Consider the following 19489-nt stretch of genomic DNA (forward strand, 5'->3'; position numbering starts at 1 on the left):
ACCAATTCTTAATCTGCGCATTGCACATACTGGAATATATACAATGGGGGTTTTCTCGCATCAAACCTGTCAAGCACAAGCCGCAAACCCCTCCTCAAAAAACCCCCAAACCTCCTGTGGCAACGTCCGATATGCACCCAACCCACCCCCAACAACCAACTTCCTCAAACCAGCTTTCACATACCCCGGCACCTCCCAAACGTCCTCCGTCAACATCCCAACCTGCATCCCCACTCCCCAGATCCTCCGACAGTAGAACGCCAACCCAAACGGCTTCCCCGCCTGCAGAAACCCCTCGATCTGCGCGTCGACCGCCTCGATCGTCTCCGTCGCGCTCAGCGTGCGGGTCCCATGCCGCTCCGTCAGTGCGGCTGCGATCTCGTCACCGGTGGCGCGGAGCTCCGAGAGCGTGAGGGTGCGGTTTTTCAGCTGGTCGAGCGGGGTGGCGGCGAAGATGGACGCATATGCTGCTGCTACGTAGGCTCTTGTGCTGCTCGACCTAACCAGTCAGTCAAGCTGCAACGGGATCATTGCGCGCTACGATCGGGACAGACCAAAGATTCACAGCATGTGTGGTACTATCGCCTGTGAAGATGATTCTGTTGTTGGGGTAGTCGACGCCCATCGCCCTGTCGCTGTATCAGCTTCGTTGAAGACAGAAGGTAAGTGAGTACTATATTTGAAGAGCATACGGCGTCGCCAACGCAAACTCGGCAAAATTGCCCACCAGCACGATCGTCATCGGGATCCCCGCTGCCTGAGCTGCGAGTTCGACGGCTTTCTTGGCCTGGTTGACGGGGATGCGCAGGCCCTGGGCGTCGTAGCGGGCGGCTAGTTCGGAGGGGACGAAGAGCTGCACGGCTGTTTTGGGGATGGCGTTGACGAGGTGGTGTTGGCGGGGGACGCCTTCGTGGCCGACTAGAGATCTATAGCTGCTTCAGCTGTATACTTGGGTTTGGGTCGGGGTGCAGGCAGGACAGGGAGGGTGAACAGGCTGCAGTGTGGAAGTGCTCACATCACGATGTCAATATCCCCGAGGGCAGCAACTACCGCCGCTTCGTCGGACACATCTACCTCGACGGCGTGGACAAACTCGGGAAGGGTCGAGATGTCGGATCCCGGCCGGTAGAGAACCCTGATCGGGGCGCCGGAGGAGGCGAGCGCGTGCACGATGGCCGAGCTGGCCCAGCCACGGTGGCCGTAGATGGCAATGCGGCTGTAGGACATAACTATTATGGCCTGTTGTCAATATCGAGAATAAAATCTGGCATTTGTGTAGCAGGACCGATCCTTTATACTTGGTGCTGGACTCGCGCCATGTATAGATAGGCACGCGGTTTGACTTGTTTACACTGTTGGCACAGTTTGGTCGGTTTGACGGCTCCGCTTGGGCATGGCTCCTGTATTCTCATTGGACAGAACCGGCTTGGCATCGGGGGTGGGAGGGGGTTTGCCGTGTTTGCTCTGTATGCTGCCTCTATATCATCATGCACCCGTGACCGTGGACATAGATAGGGTTGTCTATATTCGGCAATACTTTTTGAAGGTCTGTTTGTCAGGGCTCTAAGGGTCATTCAAATCCCTTATCTAAGACGGGTCTACCTTAGGATCTCCGAAACATTACCTCGCACTCCAAGGTATTGCAAATATGTATCAGAGGCGCAAGAAGTCGTCGTTCGCCCCGCTATTTCCGAGGCAACTTCTCAACAACATCAATCCTGAGTGCTTGGGGAGTATACTGTTCCGGGGGAGAACCCCCGGACCCCCCTTTCTTTTCAGCTTCCCAATATAACTCAATGCTAAGTGCTGGGGAGTACACCGTTCCGGGGGAGAACCCCCGGACCCCCCTTCTCTTCAACTTCCCAGTACCGCAGCCCCAGTCCAGCACAATCTCAGAACCCACGCCCTCTACCTCCATAAGGACTGAGGTTGAGTTACACTAGAAAGCTGAAAAGAAAGGGGGGTCCGGGGGTTCTCCCCCGGAACGGTATATTCCCCCAGCACTTAGCATTAAGTTATACTGGGAAGCTGAAAAGAAAGGGGGGTCCGGGGGTTCTCCCCCGGAACGCTTACCAGCCGCCCATAAGCCGAGTAAGTGCCGCACACCTAAACCCGCTCCTGATTGCCCTCCCCGTCATCCACGGCCTTGCACCCGGTCCCATAGCCCCTCCACCCGGTCCCCGCCTGCGCGACCGCAGCAACAAGAATCAAGGCACAACTCCCCAAGAACAACCGCTGCAACGCAGCCTGATAGCTCCCCACGGCGACCGCCCTCTCCAGGCCACTCAACCCCTTCACCAACGCCGGACTGCCCACCAACTGCCGGACCAACTCCTTCTCCCTGTCCCCGCCGACCCCGTACTCCTTGAACCCCTCCACCAACCCGCGCCTCAACTCCCTGACAAAGAACCCCCCACCGATGGCGGAGCCAAAACTCCCCGCAAAGCCGCGGCTCATGCCCACCAACGCCCCGACCAGGTAATGCACCTCCGGCACGGTGAGATGCAGCAGATGCGAGAGGGTGTAGTTCAGGAGGGCGCCCACCGCGAGACCGTGAAGGAAGGTGGCCGCCACAAAGCCTGGGACCGGGGCGGTCGGGGTCGCGAGGAGGGCGAGGAGGAGCGCGGCCAGCGCGAAGAGGCTGTAGCCCAGCAGGCTGGAGAGGTAGTAGCTCTGCGATTGGCGGATGTGTAGCCACCCCGCTAGCACGCCGCCTAGGCCGAACCCCGCGTTCGTGGGGACCAGGATTAGTCCTGCCGAGGCGGGCGTCCAGTCGCGCACGACCATTGCGTAGACCGGGCTGTAGAAGAGGACGGCCCAGCGGGCCATCATCGTTAGGAGTCCGGCGAGGCAGGTGAGGAGCACGCTGCGCTGGCGGATGAGGTGCAGCGGGATGATGGGTTGCGTGGCGTAGTGGGATTCGATGGCTAGGAAGAGGGCGGTGGAGACCAGGAAGGCGAGGATCGGGGCGATTTGGATGGTTGAGGAGGCGAGGCTGGCGAGGAGGAGGGTCACGGAGAGGGTCTGCCTTCGTGAGGATTGCGTTGAGGATGGGGATGGCAGGCTTGGACTTACTAGGGTCAACGCGCCCGCGTAGTCGACCTGGGCGAGCTTGCGCAGCAGTGTGCGCCCGTCCTGCGCATCCTGCGCGGCCGCGGGTGGGACGGGGATGGCGAAGAACATGATCGGGGCGAGGAGGAGGGTGATCGGGGCTTGGATCCAGAAGATGAGACGCTGCGTTGCGGTTAGTAGCAGGAACCACTTCGCCACGAACGCATACCCACCCATCCGTAGACCGTGGTCAGTAGGCCCGAGAGAACGGCCCCGGACGCGATCCCCGTCGTCATGGCCGCGCTGATCAAGCCCAGGAACAGGCCCCTGCGCTTCTTGCTCGTCAGGTCCAGCGCCAGCACCAAGGCCGTCACGCTCTGGCCGCCCGCGCCACAGCCCGCGATGGCTCGTCCGACCAGAAACACGCTCAGATTCGGAGCCGCGGCGGTGACGAACAGACCCAACGCCAGCAGGCTCGAGGTGAAGAAGACGTAGACGCGGGGCGTGAAAATCTGACACAGTCGGCCGGAGAGCGGCGTGATGCTCGAGTAGGCGATCTGGTTGGTCAGCTCCGCATTGACCTGTAGTTGCACAGCTAGACATGAAGAAATACCAGGAACACGGAGCTGAACCATGTGGCCACGGAAAAGGCGTCGAACTCGGTGGCAATGGCCGATTGAGCGGTGGTCATCGCGGTGATTTGGGTGGCTGCTCGGTCAGCCTCTGTGTGTTCCCTGACAAACGAGTGTGTACTGTACCTTGAATAAACAACAGCAGACCCATGGCCACCATAATCGCCGAGCCCTGGAAGACAGTCACTGGGACGCGGGGCGCATCGGGCACATCGTCCAAACGGCCCAGAAGGGGCGTCTGTTCTGACGGTACGGGTTTCTGTTGAGTAGCGGCGGTCATTGTGATTCTTGTGGACGAAATTATCGGTCCATGAGCGGATTGCGCCTCCGGGACATTTTATCGGCGAGGGGCATCTATGATGTGATCTGCGGAGAAAAATGCGGGATGGGCGGATGGGGTCTGTACTGCGTGTAACGAATAAGCATGGTTAATTCGCCCAGCAGAAACAGGCAGAGCGCGTCGCCATATCCTGGCACCGATAAGTGATCGCCGTCCAATGGCAAACGCCCCGAGTCGCTCGGACATGTGTCCCTGGGGTCGGCCCAGGCCGAGAATTGGCAGAGGGCGTTGGAGGAGATAGCAGATCCGACGCATCCGCTTATCTGCCATCATTCTGACAGCTCAGAACCTTGCCGGGAGAGATGGCGAGTCAGCGTGCGTGAAATCATGCTGGTACTCAATATCACCAATGATGTCAGCGTTTTGTCATTTGATATGTCTGATGTCCGATCAGGTCTGGCTGGACCTTGGTGCATGGCAGTGGTGGAGAGCCTTGGCGCTGCGGAGAAGGTACTTTTGTGCAACCGGTGACTACACTAGATCCAGAGCGTGATCGAGCCGACTTCTGGGGTTGTCGGGTTGATAAAGACCCTGCAGCCCAGTGATCTCGTACGCGAGGAAGCAGTTGTAGGCAGGTCAGTCGAGTCTGATAAGGTGGTGGAAGGGTCAGAAGGGCGGCTTCCCGGCAGATGACTTGCTCTGGGATGCATCACCGCACATGACCAGGACATCCTAGGTATTAAAAGGCTGGGATTAGTACTAGAGAAAGACTGAAGATGCTCACACATATCCAGGAGCTCTGACATGATCATCAACATGAAGACGATTCTCATTTCCTTATCGTTGGTGGGTTGTATAATCTCAACTGCCGCTGCGAACGCCTTTAGCAGAACCAGTAAGCGCCCTTTTTCTGACGAGCGGCATCTGCTCACAATGCAGCCCTCATGCAAAGACCCGAAGACAAGCACCTCAATGCTTTTGACGCAGACCAGACCCCTATCGGAGGCCTGGAAGATTGTACGTCTCTTTCAGACCCCTTTATCCACGCAGTCGCAGATCCCACTGACCACTGGCCCCAGCCTGCTACGTATGCTCCTCGCCCTGCTCCTCGGCCGTCTGCTGCCACGGGCGATACCCCCAATGCTGCAGCGACGGCGTCTACTGCTACTGCTGTCGAGACTAGTTTCGCTGTCGAGGTTAAGATTCATATGTCACACAATAATAACAATAAGATTAATATCTCGGCCCTGCACGACCCCAGACCATGCTAGAAACACTCCCACCCCGTCAGCCCAGACTACACCGTACAGTACCTCGTAGCTACGCCCACTCCGGCTCCCCAAAGCGATCCACCGGCCCGAAGGCCTGGTACAAAGGATCTAGCCACCGATCCACGATCCACAGAAACCCATTCGCGGCCTCCACTTGCGTCACCAGCCCGGCATTCATCACGAAGACAGCCGCGTCCTCCTCCTCGCGGGTCACTGTGATATTCAGCCCGGTCACATCGCTGGCCACCGACAGCGAGCTCTTGCCCACGAGCGTGCGACTGTCGAACTGCTCGCCGCCGCTATCGACCCAGCCGTACTGCCACAGCAGCGTGTCGAAGGGGCTTTTATACGGCGAGACCAGCGTATCTTTACCACCACCATCATCAGCAATCATCGGCAGCATCCATCGCAGCATCCAGGAAAGTAAACTTACGAAACACAGGAAGAATGGTGGGCATCAACTCGAACGCCTCATTGCGCGGGACCACGAAGAACTGTTTTTCGGACGACTGTCGCGACAGCCGACGGATCGTGTCCGGGGAGTTGACCGACAGGATCTGCGAAGCATTAACCAGACGGGCGTCGGATTGCACGAACGCCCCGATGGTCAGATCGGTGGATTCGTACGACGGCGCCGTGGTGCGGTTGCTCGGTCCCCCGCCGTAGACCAGGAACGGGTCGACGAGCTGGTCGATCTCGTGGATCAGCCCGTTGTCCGCCGGGAGGTCGGCTTTGACGATCGCGGCTTGGTCGTCGAGGCGCACGGTCCCGTTTGCGGAGGTGGTCGCGTCGATGTAGTACCCCTGCACTGTTTTGGTGAGCACCCCCCGGTGGAATTGGGCGGTGGTGTTGGAGAGCTGTAGGGCGGTCGCGATGCCTCCCACGGCGCTGTCGGCGGATACACTGGCGAGTTCGGCGGCGGTTAGGCGGGCTTCAATGATGTGCGTGCGCAGGAGGGCTTCGATGAGGGGGTACGCTGGTTGGGTTAGGAGGATGTCGTAGATCGCTGAGGGGATCTTGGCCCATGCCTGTGAGTACCATGACATTGGGTTAGATTGATAGCATGTGAGAGGCTGGAGAGGCTGGAGAGGGGAGGGGAGGAAGGTACAGCGTTGGTCGGAGCCAGGAAAGTGTAGTTGCGCGTGTCGGTGTCGTAGTTGAACCGCTTCGTGAACATCGGGTTGATCTCCACGATGCCCCCCGTCATATTGTACACATGCGCGTACGTGGAGAGCTCGGGAATCTCGAGCAGAGTGTCCATCAGTGGGGCAGCCACTGCAACTTTGGTGAGGATTGCAGCTAGAGCTGCGATTGCTGGAAGGGATAGCATGGCTGCTGTAGAGGTGGCAAAAGATGGATGCTTCCAAGGACTGCATCTACATCCGACCCACAAGTCGGACTGATCAGCAGATATAAGATTCCAATCCAGGGGTATGAGAGTCTGACTGTGGAGGGGGTATATCTTCTTCCGTCCAACAACCTATGTTACTGTGATGGGTCCTACTGGTGGGTCACATCCCCGATGCGGCATGAGTGTGCGTTGGTCACATTAGTGGCGTCCTTCTCGGAGCTTAAAGCAAACAAGAGATCTCTCCAGAGAGAAATCTACTTGGCAGCTCTTAGGCGAGGTCTAAAACCGAGCGGGCCTCGGAGATAAAACTAGTTCGCCTCCACATGAAATTAGAGACACCTAAAGATCAAATTCATTCCTCATATGATCCATCCTCTATCTGGGTCTATTGGGGTTCTCGGCCTTGAATCGATCATGAGATCACCAATGGGCAGTTCGATGTAGCTGACAAAAAGCAAACATCGCAAGCATGTTACGCGTCATCTTATGCTGTCAGACATTAGTGCAGGCCCGATAAAGCAACCTCGCCCGTCGGCTCGCTTAGACGACACCCATCGGACTTCCGGTCGCGTCCAAGCCACCAACATTGCTAGAGATACCAAAGGTCCGTGAGACTGTCACCTCCTAGGTTGGCAAGGAAGCTGAGCCCCAGAGCATGCTTGAGTATCTATTCTTTCTCCTCAAACTCGATCTGGTAGCCTTGTTGGCCCAGAAGCTTCACAGCCAGAGATCCAGCCTCTGACTCGATCATGCTCTCAACCACACTTGCGGCGCACGTCATCATCTCAGCGCTGAGTACCTCGTCCTTCTCGGCCAGGATCTTGTTCAGCTGATGTGTCCCCGCAGCAGCCATGAAAAAATGACCCACGAGAAACGGCAGCTCGGTCTCGTCCTCGAGGTAGTCGGCCCCATGTACCCTGCGCAGATGGGGATCACACATGTCTCGGACCATACGAAGTAGCCGCCAGCAGTTCCTGTGTAAGGCCAGATAATCGAACGTGAATTCCGGCGCTTCGTTGTGAATCGTGTCTCGCAAGGTCTCAAGTAATTCGACGACGGTGAGTTGACAAGTGGAGCACTTCTTGGTAGGCGGCTTGCCTCTATCGGTGCGAGTGGCACGATGCTTTGAAACTGATCGATCTACTTGTTGATCATTGTTCCATGCAGCCGACTTCGCGAGAATTGTCTCGAGATCGGATTCAGTGAATCCGCTCGGCGTCAATCCTTCACAGTGTCGACTGAAGAACATCCGCGAGACGGGGGCGACAGGCTGCATGCGCCTTGGCCCGGCCTTTGATCCAGGTAGCCTAACGCTATGACGCCGGTTGCGAGCGAATGCTGCCGCGGAAAGGCCGATGGAGAGACTGTATTGCTTCAAATACTCGCTAGGCTGACAAGGCGGGGTACCGACGAAAATCTCATTGTGCCAATTCAGGGCAAGTTTCATGTCAGCCCAGTGCCTCGTCAGTAACCCTTCCTGCCGCAGAGCGTTGTAGAGATGGGCCGCGTACATAATCGCCCCCCATGTGCCCTGAAAAGCCATGGCGAAGTCCTGGAAGCGAGCCTTGATGTAGTATGTCAAAATCCCACAGAACAACAGGTGCCACTTCATAAGTTTGAAGCACTCAGAGGGCCTCCAGACATAATACTTCTCCTTTGCGGTCTGCGTGAAGTCGGAATCCACCCACGTGGAGATGAACTCGAGAAAACACTTGATCCGTGCGTCATATTGCTCGGGCCACGATCCAATGCGGAGGTGCGCAAAGAATTCCTGGTTTAGCTCGAGCGAGCTCTGAATAGATTTGGCTGTGTTGGTGAGATCCGCAAACCCACTTTCCACATCCCCCTCAAGGCAATGGTGAATGTCAAGAAAGATTTGACACGCGAACACCAGCCAGAGCGGAACCTGGTGCGTGTCGAACATCTTTCGTATCCCCCGCGTGATTTCGTCCTCGTGTGGCTCCGGCTGCGGGAGGAGGAGATGTAGATACACGAATTCGGAGAGTACCTCGTTTATGACCTTCATGTCCTCCTCAAATCTGTCCCATGCACTTTTCCGCGCCCTGTCGCTCGCCCTGTCGCAGGTGGGAAAGGACCTCTCTCTGCATGGAAGAAAGCTGTGTTTGTCGACGAGAGGATGGAAAGAATTCAGGTAGACAAAGGTGGGTATAAACAGTGACTCGGCAATGTTGTAGGTTCGGAAGTTAAAAGGGTCTCCGGGCCGCTCCCGGTGCATCGGATCCTCGCCGACCATATCAGTGATCCCCTCATAGAGACTGATCAACAGTGCGATCGACCCTCCATGTTCATTCAGAAGGCCCTGGATTTCCTCCTCCAAATGTCGGGCGAAGTCGATGGCACAATTTGTCATGAGGGACACCGCCACCAGATCGAACGTACGCAGTTTGTAGCCCTTCCAGGTTCGTGCGATGACGGCTCGGATCTTTTGCAGATCCTGAAGCAGCAGGCTAAAGGCAAAGAACACTTCTTCGTAGTCGTGGAGGCGCTCGGCTTCATAGTTGGCCTCTGGCTTTTCGGTTGCTGGGGCGGGGATAGCAACATCCGAGGCTTGCAAGAACGCCTCGGACGGCTCATGAACTTCTAGGCCTTCGAATCGATTCGCCAGGTTGTTGGCCTTGTAGTCTGTGACATTGTCAATCGAGGGGTCTTCTACATTCTCATCTGACATTCGAGGCTGTAGAGCCTGCCGGACGTGTTCCAGAATCCCGATAAAATACTCGTGTCGGTAGGAGGATTCTCGCGATTTGAGGTTTGTTGAGAGCTTGGCCCGGGCCTTGTTGCCATGCTCGCGTCGCACTGAGGTGGCTCGGTCAAGGACCGTCACAAAACTTGCTGGCACGTGAATCACCGGCTTTGTTGATGCAGCGATATATTCTGCGAGGTCGACGAAATCCTTCAAGGCGAGAATGTGTTTAGCAGCTTCAGATGTTGTCGATTGAGAGCCAGTGGATGCAGCCTTGGTGGCAGCCTCGCGAGCCAACTTCCTAGCTTTTCCTTTGAGACGCTTAGAAGGACCGGGAGTTGCAGCCGAGGGTGGGTTGTTGGTTGTAGAGGTTGGATTGGCTGTGGCTCCAAGTTTATCCACAGGGAAGCCACAGCTCTTGGCAGTAGCGACGAGCCATTACTGTGTCGGTGTCCGCTTTGTATTGCAGATAACTGCTTTTCATGATATTGGAGACCATGTCTGAAGTTTTTTCTTGTCTTTCTTGCTGCAGACAGAAATTTCATCATGTATGATGGAAAGTGATAAGTGATGAGTATGTGAGGGTGGAATTGTACTTCCTGTTAACGTAAACATAGATCCGTGAAAGCGGTGTATGCTATTCTGCCAGGATCAATCAGCAGGCGGTAAGCGGTGACACGCGGCGCCAAGCAGTGAATAGTCCAAGGCACGGCTGCCTCAGGACACAAGGCCCCAGGCACCAGGACACCCGCGGAGATCTTCGCTCGCGCCGCTCCGTTTCATCCTCCAACCACTCTCTCCCTTGGTGCAACACCAGTCTTCTTTAACTTCATCCAATTTCAACACAAACACCGCCATCATGCCACGCGCCGTCCGAGGTAATGATAATCGCCTCTTCTGTATCCAGCTCTCACGTCCCAACTAATCACCCCGTCCTCACAGGAGTCCTCATCGAATGCGACCCGTCCGTGAAAGCCATCATCCTGAAATACGACGAAGAGCGCCACGACTACATCGTTGAAGACCTCGATGACGACCGCCACCTCGTGATCAAAGAGAGTCAGCTGCAGAATCTCAAAATCCGACTGGGAAAGGTAGGAGATGCCGTCAGTTTTGTGTCGACCTGTCGTACTAATGGTCCTAGGAACTCGACGATAAGGTCATGCAGCCGGAGGAATCGGAGTCGGAGTGATCGTCCACCTGTTTGTACTCGGATATTGGAATGGTGCTTGCGGCTGGTCTGTGATGGTGTGAGGACGGGCATACTAGGAGGGGAGGGTCGGTTGGGCTTAAGGGTTCCAATTAGCACCCCACGCCAGATGCTTGTGCTGTGGTGCTTGTCGGAACCAGGATCACCGCAATGTCCCCATGGGAAGCAAAGAATGGGATAGCAGTGATCAATCTGGGAATTGTATACGGTCGGCTCCCTCCACCGACAGGGACCTGGCACCCGTGAGAGACACCAAGTCCCGGAGCCAGGCTGCACACGAATCCACAACAGCTGGCACTGTTGACTGTCACTTAAATTGCGATGCTTGGAAAGGTTTAGTCTCGCTTACGTCGGCCCCAATCTGCGACAGCTATCTGTGACGGGGGTATCTCCGCCATCGCCATCGAAGCATTGATCCTTGCCCCGGGGCTTTCCCTCAATTTGTGATTACTCGAAAATCATTAAAATGAGTGGACAACAAATCGGATAGGCCTCCAGTCATACTGCTAGCTGAAACCTCGTCGTCGAGTACCTGATGGACACGCGTTTGCTGGTGGTTCCAATCAACTTGATTCCCGGGACGATCAGCCAATATCATGAGCCTCACACGAAGACAAGCCGTCTATTCACATTCAGCGTTAGCGGTCTATAGTTCAGTATCAGGAACCCATCAATCGCAAGCTGGCAGTGGAAATAATCACAACTGCATTCATCCGTACTTTGCAACTTTTTCTGATATACTAACACAGTCGTCGACCCAAACTGGCATCTCCCATCAGGGAACAATAAAGTTTTTTTATGGTATGCCAATCTGTCGATGCTGACAGCTGTCGGGAGTTTGTCGATCACTTGACAGAAACGCGGAGCCACGCTAGTTAGTGTGACTGCCTGTCCGACTCTCAGCCGAAAGCTTAGCCTCATTCGCTGTATCTACGAGGCTTTCAGGATCTACATAGTGTACAACCACCCTCATGCCGCATTCATTTCCATCATAGAAACAAACCTCATGGACGTTTTGAGACGGCGATCTCGTTACAGAAGGAGTGGAGGAATAACATATCGTATAATATAGGTAAGTTACTGTGTACATCGCAGTCTATAGTCTAACTCGATATCACGAACCCCACACCACGCACCGCAGCCGGCCCGACTGCCCAATAAGCCAGCCGCTAAAGCAGTGGTAATCACCCCAAGCACCAACCCCGATAAGCCCGGCGATCCGATAACGGCACGCCATCGTGCGCCCACTTTACCCCACCACACGTACATCACCGCGCGGCGTATACAAAAACCCCCCACACCCACACCCCACCCTCAAACAATTTCTCCCATCATCACCCAAGCCAAAACCCCCAACAGCAATCCTCCTCTTAGGCAATCATCACCACAAAATCACACGAACGAAGAAAATGACCACCCCGGAGGAAACCCACCGCGCGACCTCCCTCCAAGAAGCCCAAGACCAAGCCCTCACGCTCTTCGCCGCCATCGAACCCCTCATCGTGCCCGGCATCACCGAAAAGGCCCTGAGCGACAGCATCCACCGCCTCGGCGTGGAGCATCACAACGTGCGCACCCACTGGCACAAGCGCCTCGTGCGCAGCGGGCCCAACACCCTGCGCCCCTTCGCCGACAACCCGCCGGACCGGACCCTCCTCGCCGACGACATCCTCGTCATCGACCTAGGCCCGGTGTTCGAAGAGTGGGAGGCGGATTTCGGCCGCACCTACGTTCTCGGCACTGATCCCGCCAAGCTGGCGCTCCGCGATGCACTAGAGGGGATCTGGGTCGCCGTGAAGGAGGAGTTCGATCGGCGGCCGGAGATCACCGGGGCGGAGTTGTATGCGATCGCAGAGCAGAAGGTCAAGGAGGCCGGGGAACGGGAGGGGTGGGGGTGGGTGTTTGGGGCGGAGATCGCGGGCCATATCGTCGGCAGCTTTCCGCATGAGCGCATCCCGAATGATCGCATCAGTCTGTATATTACCCCGGGCAATGGGGAGAGGATGCGGGGGAAGGGAAAGGGGGGGTGGGAGAGGCATTGGATCTTGGAGATTCATGTGCATGATAAGGAGCGCGGGTTTGGGGGGTTTTGTGAGCGGTTGTTGACCGTCGGCTGAACTTGGTGGGTGGGACTTGTGTTGTGCTTGGGTGGTTGGTGTGTTTATAGATAAAATGGATGAATGAACGGATATATGAACGACCCCTATGAGATGAGCCTCCTTGTATTCCACACTTGCATTGTATTGTCCGTAAAAAAGGTGACCCACCAGGAAGAAGGCGACGGTGGCTCAACCCGAACCATCCCGTCGCGACTGGAAGTCCCGACGAATGCCCGCCACCGACGGCGCCAAATACGCAGGAATCGGGCCGTGCCCTGTAAAGGTGTGGTCGGTGCAGGGATCGACACGCAACCCAGGGCCAGGCGGGAACAGTCCCATCAGATCGAGCTCGTCGAACATCTCCCGAAACTCCGCCTTGACCGCGTCCGAGAATCCGTCCTGGTCGTAGAACCACAGGGCCTCGCGGAACAGGCTCAGGATGGTGCTGTATGGCTTGATCATGTTGCGAGGGTGCAGGTCGACCTGGGAGCCCCCATTCTGGTACGCGGACAGGTGGTCGTTGTACCAGAACATGGCGATGTGCTTCAGCTCGGCGTGCCAGTAGGCCTGCGGCACGCCGGCGCGCGTCGCCAGGTCGCGGCTCAGGTTGATCAGCACCGTCTCCGCCCACGTCCGCTGCGTGTAGGTGACCACGGGGCAGTTCCAGAGCCGGCAGATGATGGGCTCACGCGATTCAATGTAGCAATGGCTGTTTTCGAGCTCGGTCCGGCAAGGCGGGGTGGAGAAGAACCAGAAGAGGTCCTCCTGCGGGTAGAGGAGGATCGTCAGGCCGTAGGCATCGTTAGGAGCGCCCGCACTGCCTGGCGGGGGGAAGGAGGGGATATCCTCATCAAGATCCATTGCATCTGGGTCCTGTGGCTGGGTCAGTTGTGTCTGGTCCACCTCCATCGCATCGGGGTTCGGTTGCTGGCCTTGAGCGCCCGCATCGGCTGGCAGAGCCGCATGGTAATGATCCGCCGAGCTGGGGATCTGGGCCAGTGAGCGGGTCAGCTGGCAGTCATCTCCGTAGGGACATGCGACCAGCCCATGGCGAGTGAGTACTTCGCAGGCTTGGTCGATGAGGTCTTCGGAAATGAGAAACTTGACGGGCATGTTCGTATGGCGGTTAGTGCTCACCAGCCAATACAGTTCGGCGACGGGGGTGTGAAAGTAGGCATACGGAATGCTCTCCTCTTCAAACCACTTCACCACGTTGTCGTCGGGGGACAGGGCCTTAAGTGGGATTGCCATGTTGTAGTCTGGATGCTTATGATGCGTTTATGGTAAGTTTCAACTTCAGGATGGGAGGGCGCTTTCTCTGCGAGAAAGCAGCCTGTCTTGCTTTTATAGATCTGTTCATAAGGTCCCAAGCGATGATCTTCGCTAGCCCTTTGTAGATGTCGGAACTTTCCTTCATTTTTGAATGTGCTCTTTGTCATATTCAGTAGCATGTTGCTGTAACAGTTCTCAGAGTAGGTTTCCATCCATTGATCCATTGATAGCAGAGGTCAGAAGAAAAACTTTGCGCCGTCAGCATCACTGCAATAGTCGTTTCCCCAAGAATCAAGTACCTCACTAGCCAGAGAGAAAGAACATCCAAACAAACAACCACCTTCCTTACACACTGGCCCTCAGCATAGACCCGACCCTGTCCAAGTGCAATGCTTGGCATCACTCTCAGGGCTGACCCTTAATTTCCAACCGACTGCTAAACATCCTCCCCACTACCAATCTCAATTGACATCGCACTCACACGCTCAACACCAATGAAAATAGCTCAAACCTCGGGCACAGCTCGTACCCTGAGGTAATGTGCCCCCCGTCCTTCTGCAAGGTGTCACCTGGCCCCGTGGCGCACCAATCCCGCCTCCGCATTCACTGCAACCACCCACGGTTCGCCTCTTAAGTCAACCGCATTGATCGCACCACGACGTCATGCAATCCGCTGCATCTTCATTGTTTCGATTTCCCCGCCTTACTTAAATCCCATCCCAACCCCAGATTCTGCACGACTGGATTCAACCCATCCGATGCAGCCTTGGTATACAACCTGAACAATCATCTATCAACCACGAGCCCACAATCTCAGAAAAATGGAATCCAACCCCCGCAAACTCTCCGGATCCTACCACCTCACCGGCGCGGACATTGTCGAATCGATCGACGATCTCGGCTCAGACGGCCGATGGGAGGAGCTGACCGCCAAGCGCGCGGCCCACCAGACCGCCGCCGCCGACATGCCGCAGGGCAGCGAGCGCACCGGCTTCACCAGTAATAAGGTGCCCGATCGGGCGCAGTCGTTCCGGCCGTACGATCCGAAGGGGGCGATGGGTATGCCTGTCTGTTTGCTGTCGTATTGACACTTTGGCTAATGTGGGTGGTCGGAATAGGCACCGAGCAGAGCGAGGATATTCACCCTCATGAGTAAACCGCTGGTGGCCGGGTACGGAGCGTCGCGTTCTGGTGCGTCTAGCATAGGGCTCTACAGATCCCGCGCAGGTGGAGATGCTGGTTTGGAAAATTGATGATTGATGATGTAGTATATGTGCGATGTGTGTAGTCAGATTAGTCAGTGAGATGTGAATGCTATTCGAATTCTGAGTTGTGTTGCGCTTGCTGGATATTGTTCATTCTGCTCGGAAAACCACTTGGTAAATCTCCTGATGCATCCCGCACCCGCCCTATGGAATGCCCGCGGTCATCCGACAAACGCAACACACAAAGATCCATGCCACCACAACATCAATCTTCTAGTAGATCATACTCCACCCGCTCCTTAATCAACTTACACAATGGTCGCACCCTCACCAATCTAGACCCCATCCTTGTCAACCCCAGGGCGTAGACAGGGAACGGATTCCCCAAAGCAGACTAGGGCAACCCTACTTTCCCCGCGGTAAACTCCACACTGGGGTGGAGCAATCCTCGCACCGTCCCCCCGAAATGGGCCAAATCTTCCGAGGCGCCGGAAAACCCCTGCCACCGCCCACGAAAAAGAGGGCGAGTATATAACCGCGCGCTTGAGGCTGGATTCTTTCCCAGTGCAGCCCCCGGTATCTTCAACAGCACAGCATACAATTACCCTGCCACTCCTCAATTGCATTCGCGCTTAAACAAACCTAGCACAAAACCGCCACCCGGCCATCACCATCAAGTTCAGCTCCAAGCACCGAAAAGAAATAAAGAAAATGTCCCTCATCATCCTCGGAGGCGGCATCATCGGCCTCTCGACGGCCTACTACGCCTCGCTCGCCGATCCGACCCGCAAAATCCAGATCGTCGACTCGGCCTCGGCCCTCTTCCAGTCCGCCTCGGGCTTCTCGGGCGGCTTCATCGCCAAGGACTGGTTCTCGGACGATGTCACCTCGCTCGCCGACCTCTCCTTCCGCCTGCACCAGTCCCTGGCGGATGCGCACGACGGCCGCAAGAAATGGGGCTACAGCGCTAGCCAGGCGTTCGGCGTGACGATGGACGAGCTCGACGCACACGGCCGGAAGACCGGCGGGAAGGTGCGCGGGGAGGACTGGTTGCTGTCGGGCACGAGTCGCGCGGAGGTGGCCAAGCAGTTTTCCCCGTCCTCTAGCGTCACCAGCAAGGGCAAAGGGGAGAAGGACGGGCGGTTGGATGGCAAGGGCACGCCGACGTGGATGAATCGCCCGGCGGAGTGCGTGGTGGAGGAGATCTCGAGTGACGCGGGGTGCGCGCAGGTCGACCCCAAGGCGCTGGTGGAGTGGTTGCTGGCGCAGTGTCGGGAGCGCCGGGTGGAGATCCTGCTGGATACCCGCGCGACGGGGTTCAAGGTGGACCGCGAGGGCCGGATCGAAGCGGTGACGGCTGAGCAGCGCATGTCGGTGCACAGCACCCCCGTCGAGATCTCGTTGCCATGCAAGGATGTCGTCATTGCCGCCGGGTGCTGGACCCCCCGCGTGTTCCAGACGCTGTTCAAGCGCAAGATGGCGGTCGGGATCAATGGCCTCGCCGGGTATAGTGTCATCGTGCGCTCGCCGCGGTATACCCGCTCCGTGGCGCAGAAGGACCATTCGATTTTCTGCGCCCCCGGCCCGCAGTGGGAATTTGCTCCGGAGATGCTCGGCCGGGTGAATCACGAGGGAGTCCCTGAGATTTACATCGCGGGGCTGAATAGTGATCAGATGCCGTTGCCGGAGGTGGCGGGCGAGATTCCGAAGTTGCGGGATCAGAAGCAGGTGGAGCGGTTGCGGGAGGTGGCCCGGCTGTTGACAGGCAGTGATGCATCGACGAAGAGTGATTTGGAGATTGTGAGTGAGGGCTTGTGTTTCAGGCCGGTTTCGACGACAGGCTCTCCGATTATCTCTCCAGTCACGGGGGCTATGAGCAGCGCTGGAGGCAGGGTGTATGTGGCCAGCGGACATGGCCCGTGGGGGATCACTCTGGCCTTGGGAACGGGTCAGGTCGTTTCCGAGCTCTTGACCGGCAAGACCCCCAGTGCTGATATCAGCAAGTTGGCGCTGACGCAGGATGTGTCTTTGCTGAGGAGTCAGTTGTAGATATTTGGTGTTTGTCTCATTAGCGTACTTTGCTTTTTCTGGTCTCTTAGCTCCTCTTCCTTCCTTTTCGTTTCTTTTCTTCCCCCTTCTTTCTTTTCCTTCTAAAAACACATATTGGCTGTGACAATAGGGTTTAGCCATTGTTATAGACAGGGCAAAAAGGAAAAGAACAAATCCCGTGGGATATATCTTTGTCACTCTAGTACCGTCAACCGCCATCTGTTAGACGATGTCCGTCAAGGGCTTGAGATCTGACGTCGTATAAATTTGGTTAATTGATATATTTGAAAGAACTAGCTACGGCTATGCGGTGTTTTCATATCCCCGCGTCACGCGACCCGGCGATATTAGGCCACACGCGCCGATATCATCGATTGGGTAACTCATGTTCCGGAAGTCATAGGAGGTAGAGTTGTCATATCACTGCGCTTCCAGCCATAACCCGATTCGTGCCCGAAACCTGAGGAAAGCAATCCTGAGCCAACTTAGCATCGAGAATATGGCCGTCCGGAAAGTTCATCAGAAGTCCCACCCAGAGAGATCGATGGAGGTCCTACGATGCCGCCAGCGGCTGTCGGTTGCGGATATGAACCTTCAGCGGCTTGGGCTCGAAGACTAACCACGCACGCTGCTTCAGCCAGGTCGTCGGATGCGCATCCTCCAGCTGTAGCTCAAAGGTCCAAAGCAAACGAGTGAGCAAAACGCGGGCCTCCGCAAGAAAGACTCTGGTTTTAAGGACAATTCCAGTTCAGTATATCCCACATGCAACAGAGTGACGGGAAAACCATAAATAACAGGGGGGCCACCCACTTGTATCCAATGCACTTTCTGGGCCCGAGGGAGAACGGCTGATAGGCGTTGAGGCAGTCGCGATTGAACGCCGGGTCATAACGAGGGTCTGTCGGAGGCAAGAATCGCTCCGGATGGAATTCTCGCGGTAGGTGAAAGTTCTCCGGGCGTGTCTGGATGTTCCACAAGCTCACTCCGACCACTGTGCCCGCGGGGACGAACTCGCCGTTCACCACCAGCCCTCCGTGGCCCACGACACGCGGCATGCTGCCCGGGGTGGGATGATGGAGGCGCAGGGCTTCGTCAAGCACAGCCCGCAGGTACGGCAGGGATGCGGTGGCAGACACGTCAATAGCGGCTGCCGAGTCAAACGGCGCCGCGCGAATCTCGGCCAGAAGTCGCCCGTACTGGATGGGGTGTCGCAGTAAAAGGTAAATGGCGGTGGTGATTGCAATGGTGGATAGTTGGGAGTTGGCGATAACGACCGCGAGTCCGTTGGTGAGAACCTCGCTTTTGGTGATACCTTTTCCATCCCCGTGTTCTGTGATTTTGTTAACCAGAGGAGTCATGAAGTCAGACCGTGTCGAGGGCGTCGACAGACGACGCTCAATGCGTTCCGTACTGAGGCGGGTGTTCTGGATGCGCTGCTGCGAGGTGATCCGAAGAAAGAAATACCACAGAATCTTGTCCAGCGGGGAGAGGCGAGTCAGACAGTTGCGGACGGTGCTGAACTGGGCATGAAGAAAGAACCGCTGGATCCAATCCGGACCCCCCTCGCTGCTTTGCAACGCCCGCGGCGCTTCTCCCCATGTTAACTCTGAGATGATATCGAAGGTGGCGTATCCGACCAGCCGCTGAATGTCAACCGGACTTCCAGCTCGAGCCTCGGTAGCGAGCCGGGCTATGAATTGGCTCGCGTGATCTTCGATGATTACCGCCTGCCCCCGAAGAGCCTTGTCAGAGAAAGCATTCACGAAGGCTGCGCGAATGCGTCGATGGTCTTCGCCCATAGCCGTGAAGAGGGAGTCGGCCCCGTTCAAGGGAGGTGTCAGGCTGTGCGGGTCTTTGTTCAACTGTGGTCGGGCGTTGTAGATTTCTGGCCAGACACCCGGGGAGATGTAGGTAAGCTCATCGGGCGCTATACGCACCACGGGGCCATATCGGTCATGGAACCGGTCCAGCGCGAGCCAGAGATCTCCCCTCATGACATGGTATGCCCACGGTGCTCGAGTAATGGCCCACATGGTCGGGCCGGGATATTTGGACAAGGGATGGAATTTGAGCAGATATATTGACCGCACCTGGCCGACGATTGATCAGAACTTTAGATTTACAGATTGCCTCCTTGATCGTCATTGGTGCCCATTCACCAACGTACCAAAATGTAGACAGGGAGAACGAGGAGTGGCACTAGCCATCTCCAGCTCAAATGGGATGGATATTGAACTTCAAATGATTGCATCATGGCAGCTCGATACATATTGTTTTTCGATCGGAAAAAACGAAGTGGAAGAATTGGGCAAATGGAAGTTCTCATAGACTGCAACGAAAAGCAAGGAGAAGGGGAAGACGGTGA

General features: G+C 56.4%; 11 protein-coding genes across 11 annotated transcripts; 5 read left to right on the forward strand and 6 right to left on the reverse strand.

The window, feature by feature from the left end:
- Positions 1-69: 69 nt before the first annotated feature.
- On the reverse strand, positions 70-1227 carry BO72DRAFT_371837 (NAD(P)-binding protein; the record flags this gene model as incomplete). Its single annotated transcript, XM_040941023.1, has 4 exons — positions 70-490; positions 555-629; positions 693-926; positions 1016-1227. The coding sequence occupies 4 exons, from the start codon at positions 1225-1227 to the stop codon at positions 70-72; spliced, it is 942 nt and encodes a 313-aa protein (XP_040804212.1).
- Positions 1228-2079: 852 nt separating this feature from the next.
- Positions 2080-4065, reverse strand: BO72DRAFT_398627 (putative MFS multidrug transporter). The gene is made up of 5 exons (XM_040942099.1): positions 3810-4065; positions 3665-3759; positions 3285-3608; positions 3076-3234; positions 2080-3024 (listed from the first exon to the last, which is right to left on the reverse strand). Exons 1-5 carry the CDS (start codon positions 3961-3963, stop codon positions 2107-2109), a joined length of 1650 nt encoding a protein of 549 aa, XP_040804213.1. The 5' UTR covers positions 3964-4065; the 3' UTR covers positions 2080-2106.
- Positions 4066-4503: 438 nt separating this feature from the next.
- On the forward strand, positions 4504-5211 carry BO72DRAFT_13887 (uncharacterized protein). Its single transcript, XM_040939160.1, has 4 exons — positions 4504-4699; positions 4758-4858; positions 4903-4980; positions 5043-5211. Exons 2-4 carry the CDS (start codon positions 4768-4770, stop codon positions 5144-5146), a joined length of 273 nt encoding a protein of 90 aa, XP_040804214.1. The 5' UTR covers positions 4504-4699; positions 4758-4767; the 3' UTR covers positions 5147-5211.
- A 38-nt stretch (positions 5212-5249) lies between these two features.
- Positions 5250-6564, reverse strand: BO72DRAFT_503113 (fasciclin domain-containing protein; the record flags this gene model as incomplete). The annotated part of the gene is made up of 3 exons (XM_040949095.1): positions 5250-5600; positions 5668-6262; positions 6343-6564. 3 exons carry the CDS (start codon positions 6562-6564, stop codon positions 5284-5286), a joined length of 1134 nt encoding a protein of 377 aa, XP_040804215.1. The 3' UTR covers positions 5250-5283.
- Positions 6565-7252: 688 nt separating this feature from the next.
- On the reverse strand, positions 7253-9788 carry BO72DRAFT_525450 (uncharacterized protein; the record flags this gene model as incomplete). The annotated part of the gene is made up of 2 exons (XM_040949952.1): positions 7253-9594; positions 9692-9788. 2 exons carry the CDS (start codon positions 9786-9788, stop codon positions 7253-7255), a joined length of 2439 nt encoding a protein of 812 aa, XP_040804216.1.
- Positions 9789-10148: 360 nt separating this feature from the next.
- tfb5 (TFIIH complex subunit TFB5) lies at positions 10149-10481 on the forward strand (the record flags this gene model as incomplete). The annotated part of the gene is made up of 3 exons (XM_040948384.1): positions 10149-10167; positions 10232-10383; positions 10434-10481. The coding sequence occupies 3 exons, from the start codon at positions 10149-10151 to the stop codon at positions 10479-10481; spliced, it is 219 nt and encodes a 72-aa protein (XP_040804217.1).
- A 1244-nt stretch (positions 10482-11725) lies between these two features.
- BO72DRAFT_445583 (M24 family metallopeptidase) lies at positions 11726-12697 on the forward strand. The gene has a single exon (XM_040944088.1). The coding sequence runs from the start codon at positions 11909-11911 to the stop codon at positions 12614-12616; it is 708 nt and encodes a 235-aa protein (XP_040804218.1). The 5' UTR covers positions 11726-11908; the 3' UTR covers positions 12617-12697.
- Positions 12698-12787: 90 nt separating this feature from the next.
- BO72DRAFT_493549 (uncharacterized protein) lies at positions 12788-13849 on the reverse strand (the record flags this gene model as incomplete). Its single annotated transcript, XM_040948385.1, has 1 exon — positions 12788-13849. One exon carries the CDS (start codon positions 13847-13849, stop codon positions 12788-12790), a length of 1062 nt encoding a protein of 353 aa, XP_040804219.1.
- Positions 13850-14553: 704 nt separating this feature from the next.
- On the forward strand, positions 14554-15026 carry BO72DRAFT_525453 (uncharacterized protein; the record flags this gene model as incomplete). The annotated part of the gene is made up of 2 exons (XM_040949953.1): positions 14554-14929; positions 14989-15026. The coding sequence occupies exons 1-2, from the start codon at positions 14692-14694 to the stop codon at positions 15024-15026; spliced, it is 276 nt and encodes a 91-aa protein (XP_040804220.1). The 5' UTR covers positions 14554-14691.
- Positions 15027-15399: 373 nt separating this feature from the next.
- On the forward strand, positions 15400-17302 carry BO72DRAFT_445584 (NAD(P)/FAD-dependent oxidoreductase). Its single transcript, XM_040944089.1, has one exon. It carries the CDS (start codon positions 15787-15789, stop codon positions 17122-17124), a length of 1338 nt encoding a protein of 445 aa, XP_040804221.1. The 5' UTR covers positions 15400-15786; the 3' UTR covers positions 17125-17302.
- Positions 17303-17626: 324 nt separating this feature from the next.
- On the reverse strand, positions 17627-19393 carry BO72DRAFT_503134 (cytochrome P450; the record flags this gene model as incomplete). Its single annotated transcript, XM_040949096.1, has 3 exons — positions 17627-17849; positions 17935-19214; positions 19292-19393. The coding sequence occupies 3 exons, from the start codon at positions 19391-19393 to the stop codon at positions 17678-17680; spliced, it is 1554 nt and encodes a 517-aa protein (XP_040804222.1). The 3' UTR covers positions 17627-17677.
- Between the last annotated feature and the right edge of the window lie 96 nt (positions 19394-19489).

Source organism: Aspergillus fijiensis (assembly GCF_003184825.1).
Source record: "Aspergillus fijiensis CBS 313.89 unplaced genomic scaffold BO72scaffold_10, whole genome shotgun sequence".
Lineage (NCBI taxonomy): Eukaryota > Fungi > Ascomycota > Eurotiomycetes > Eurotiales > Aspergillaceae > Aspergillus > Aspergillus fijiensis.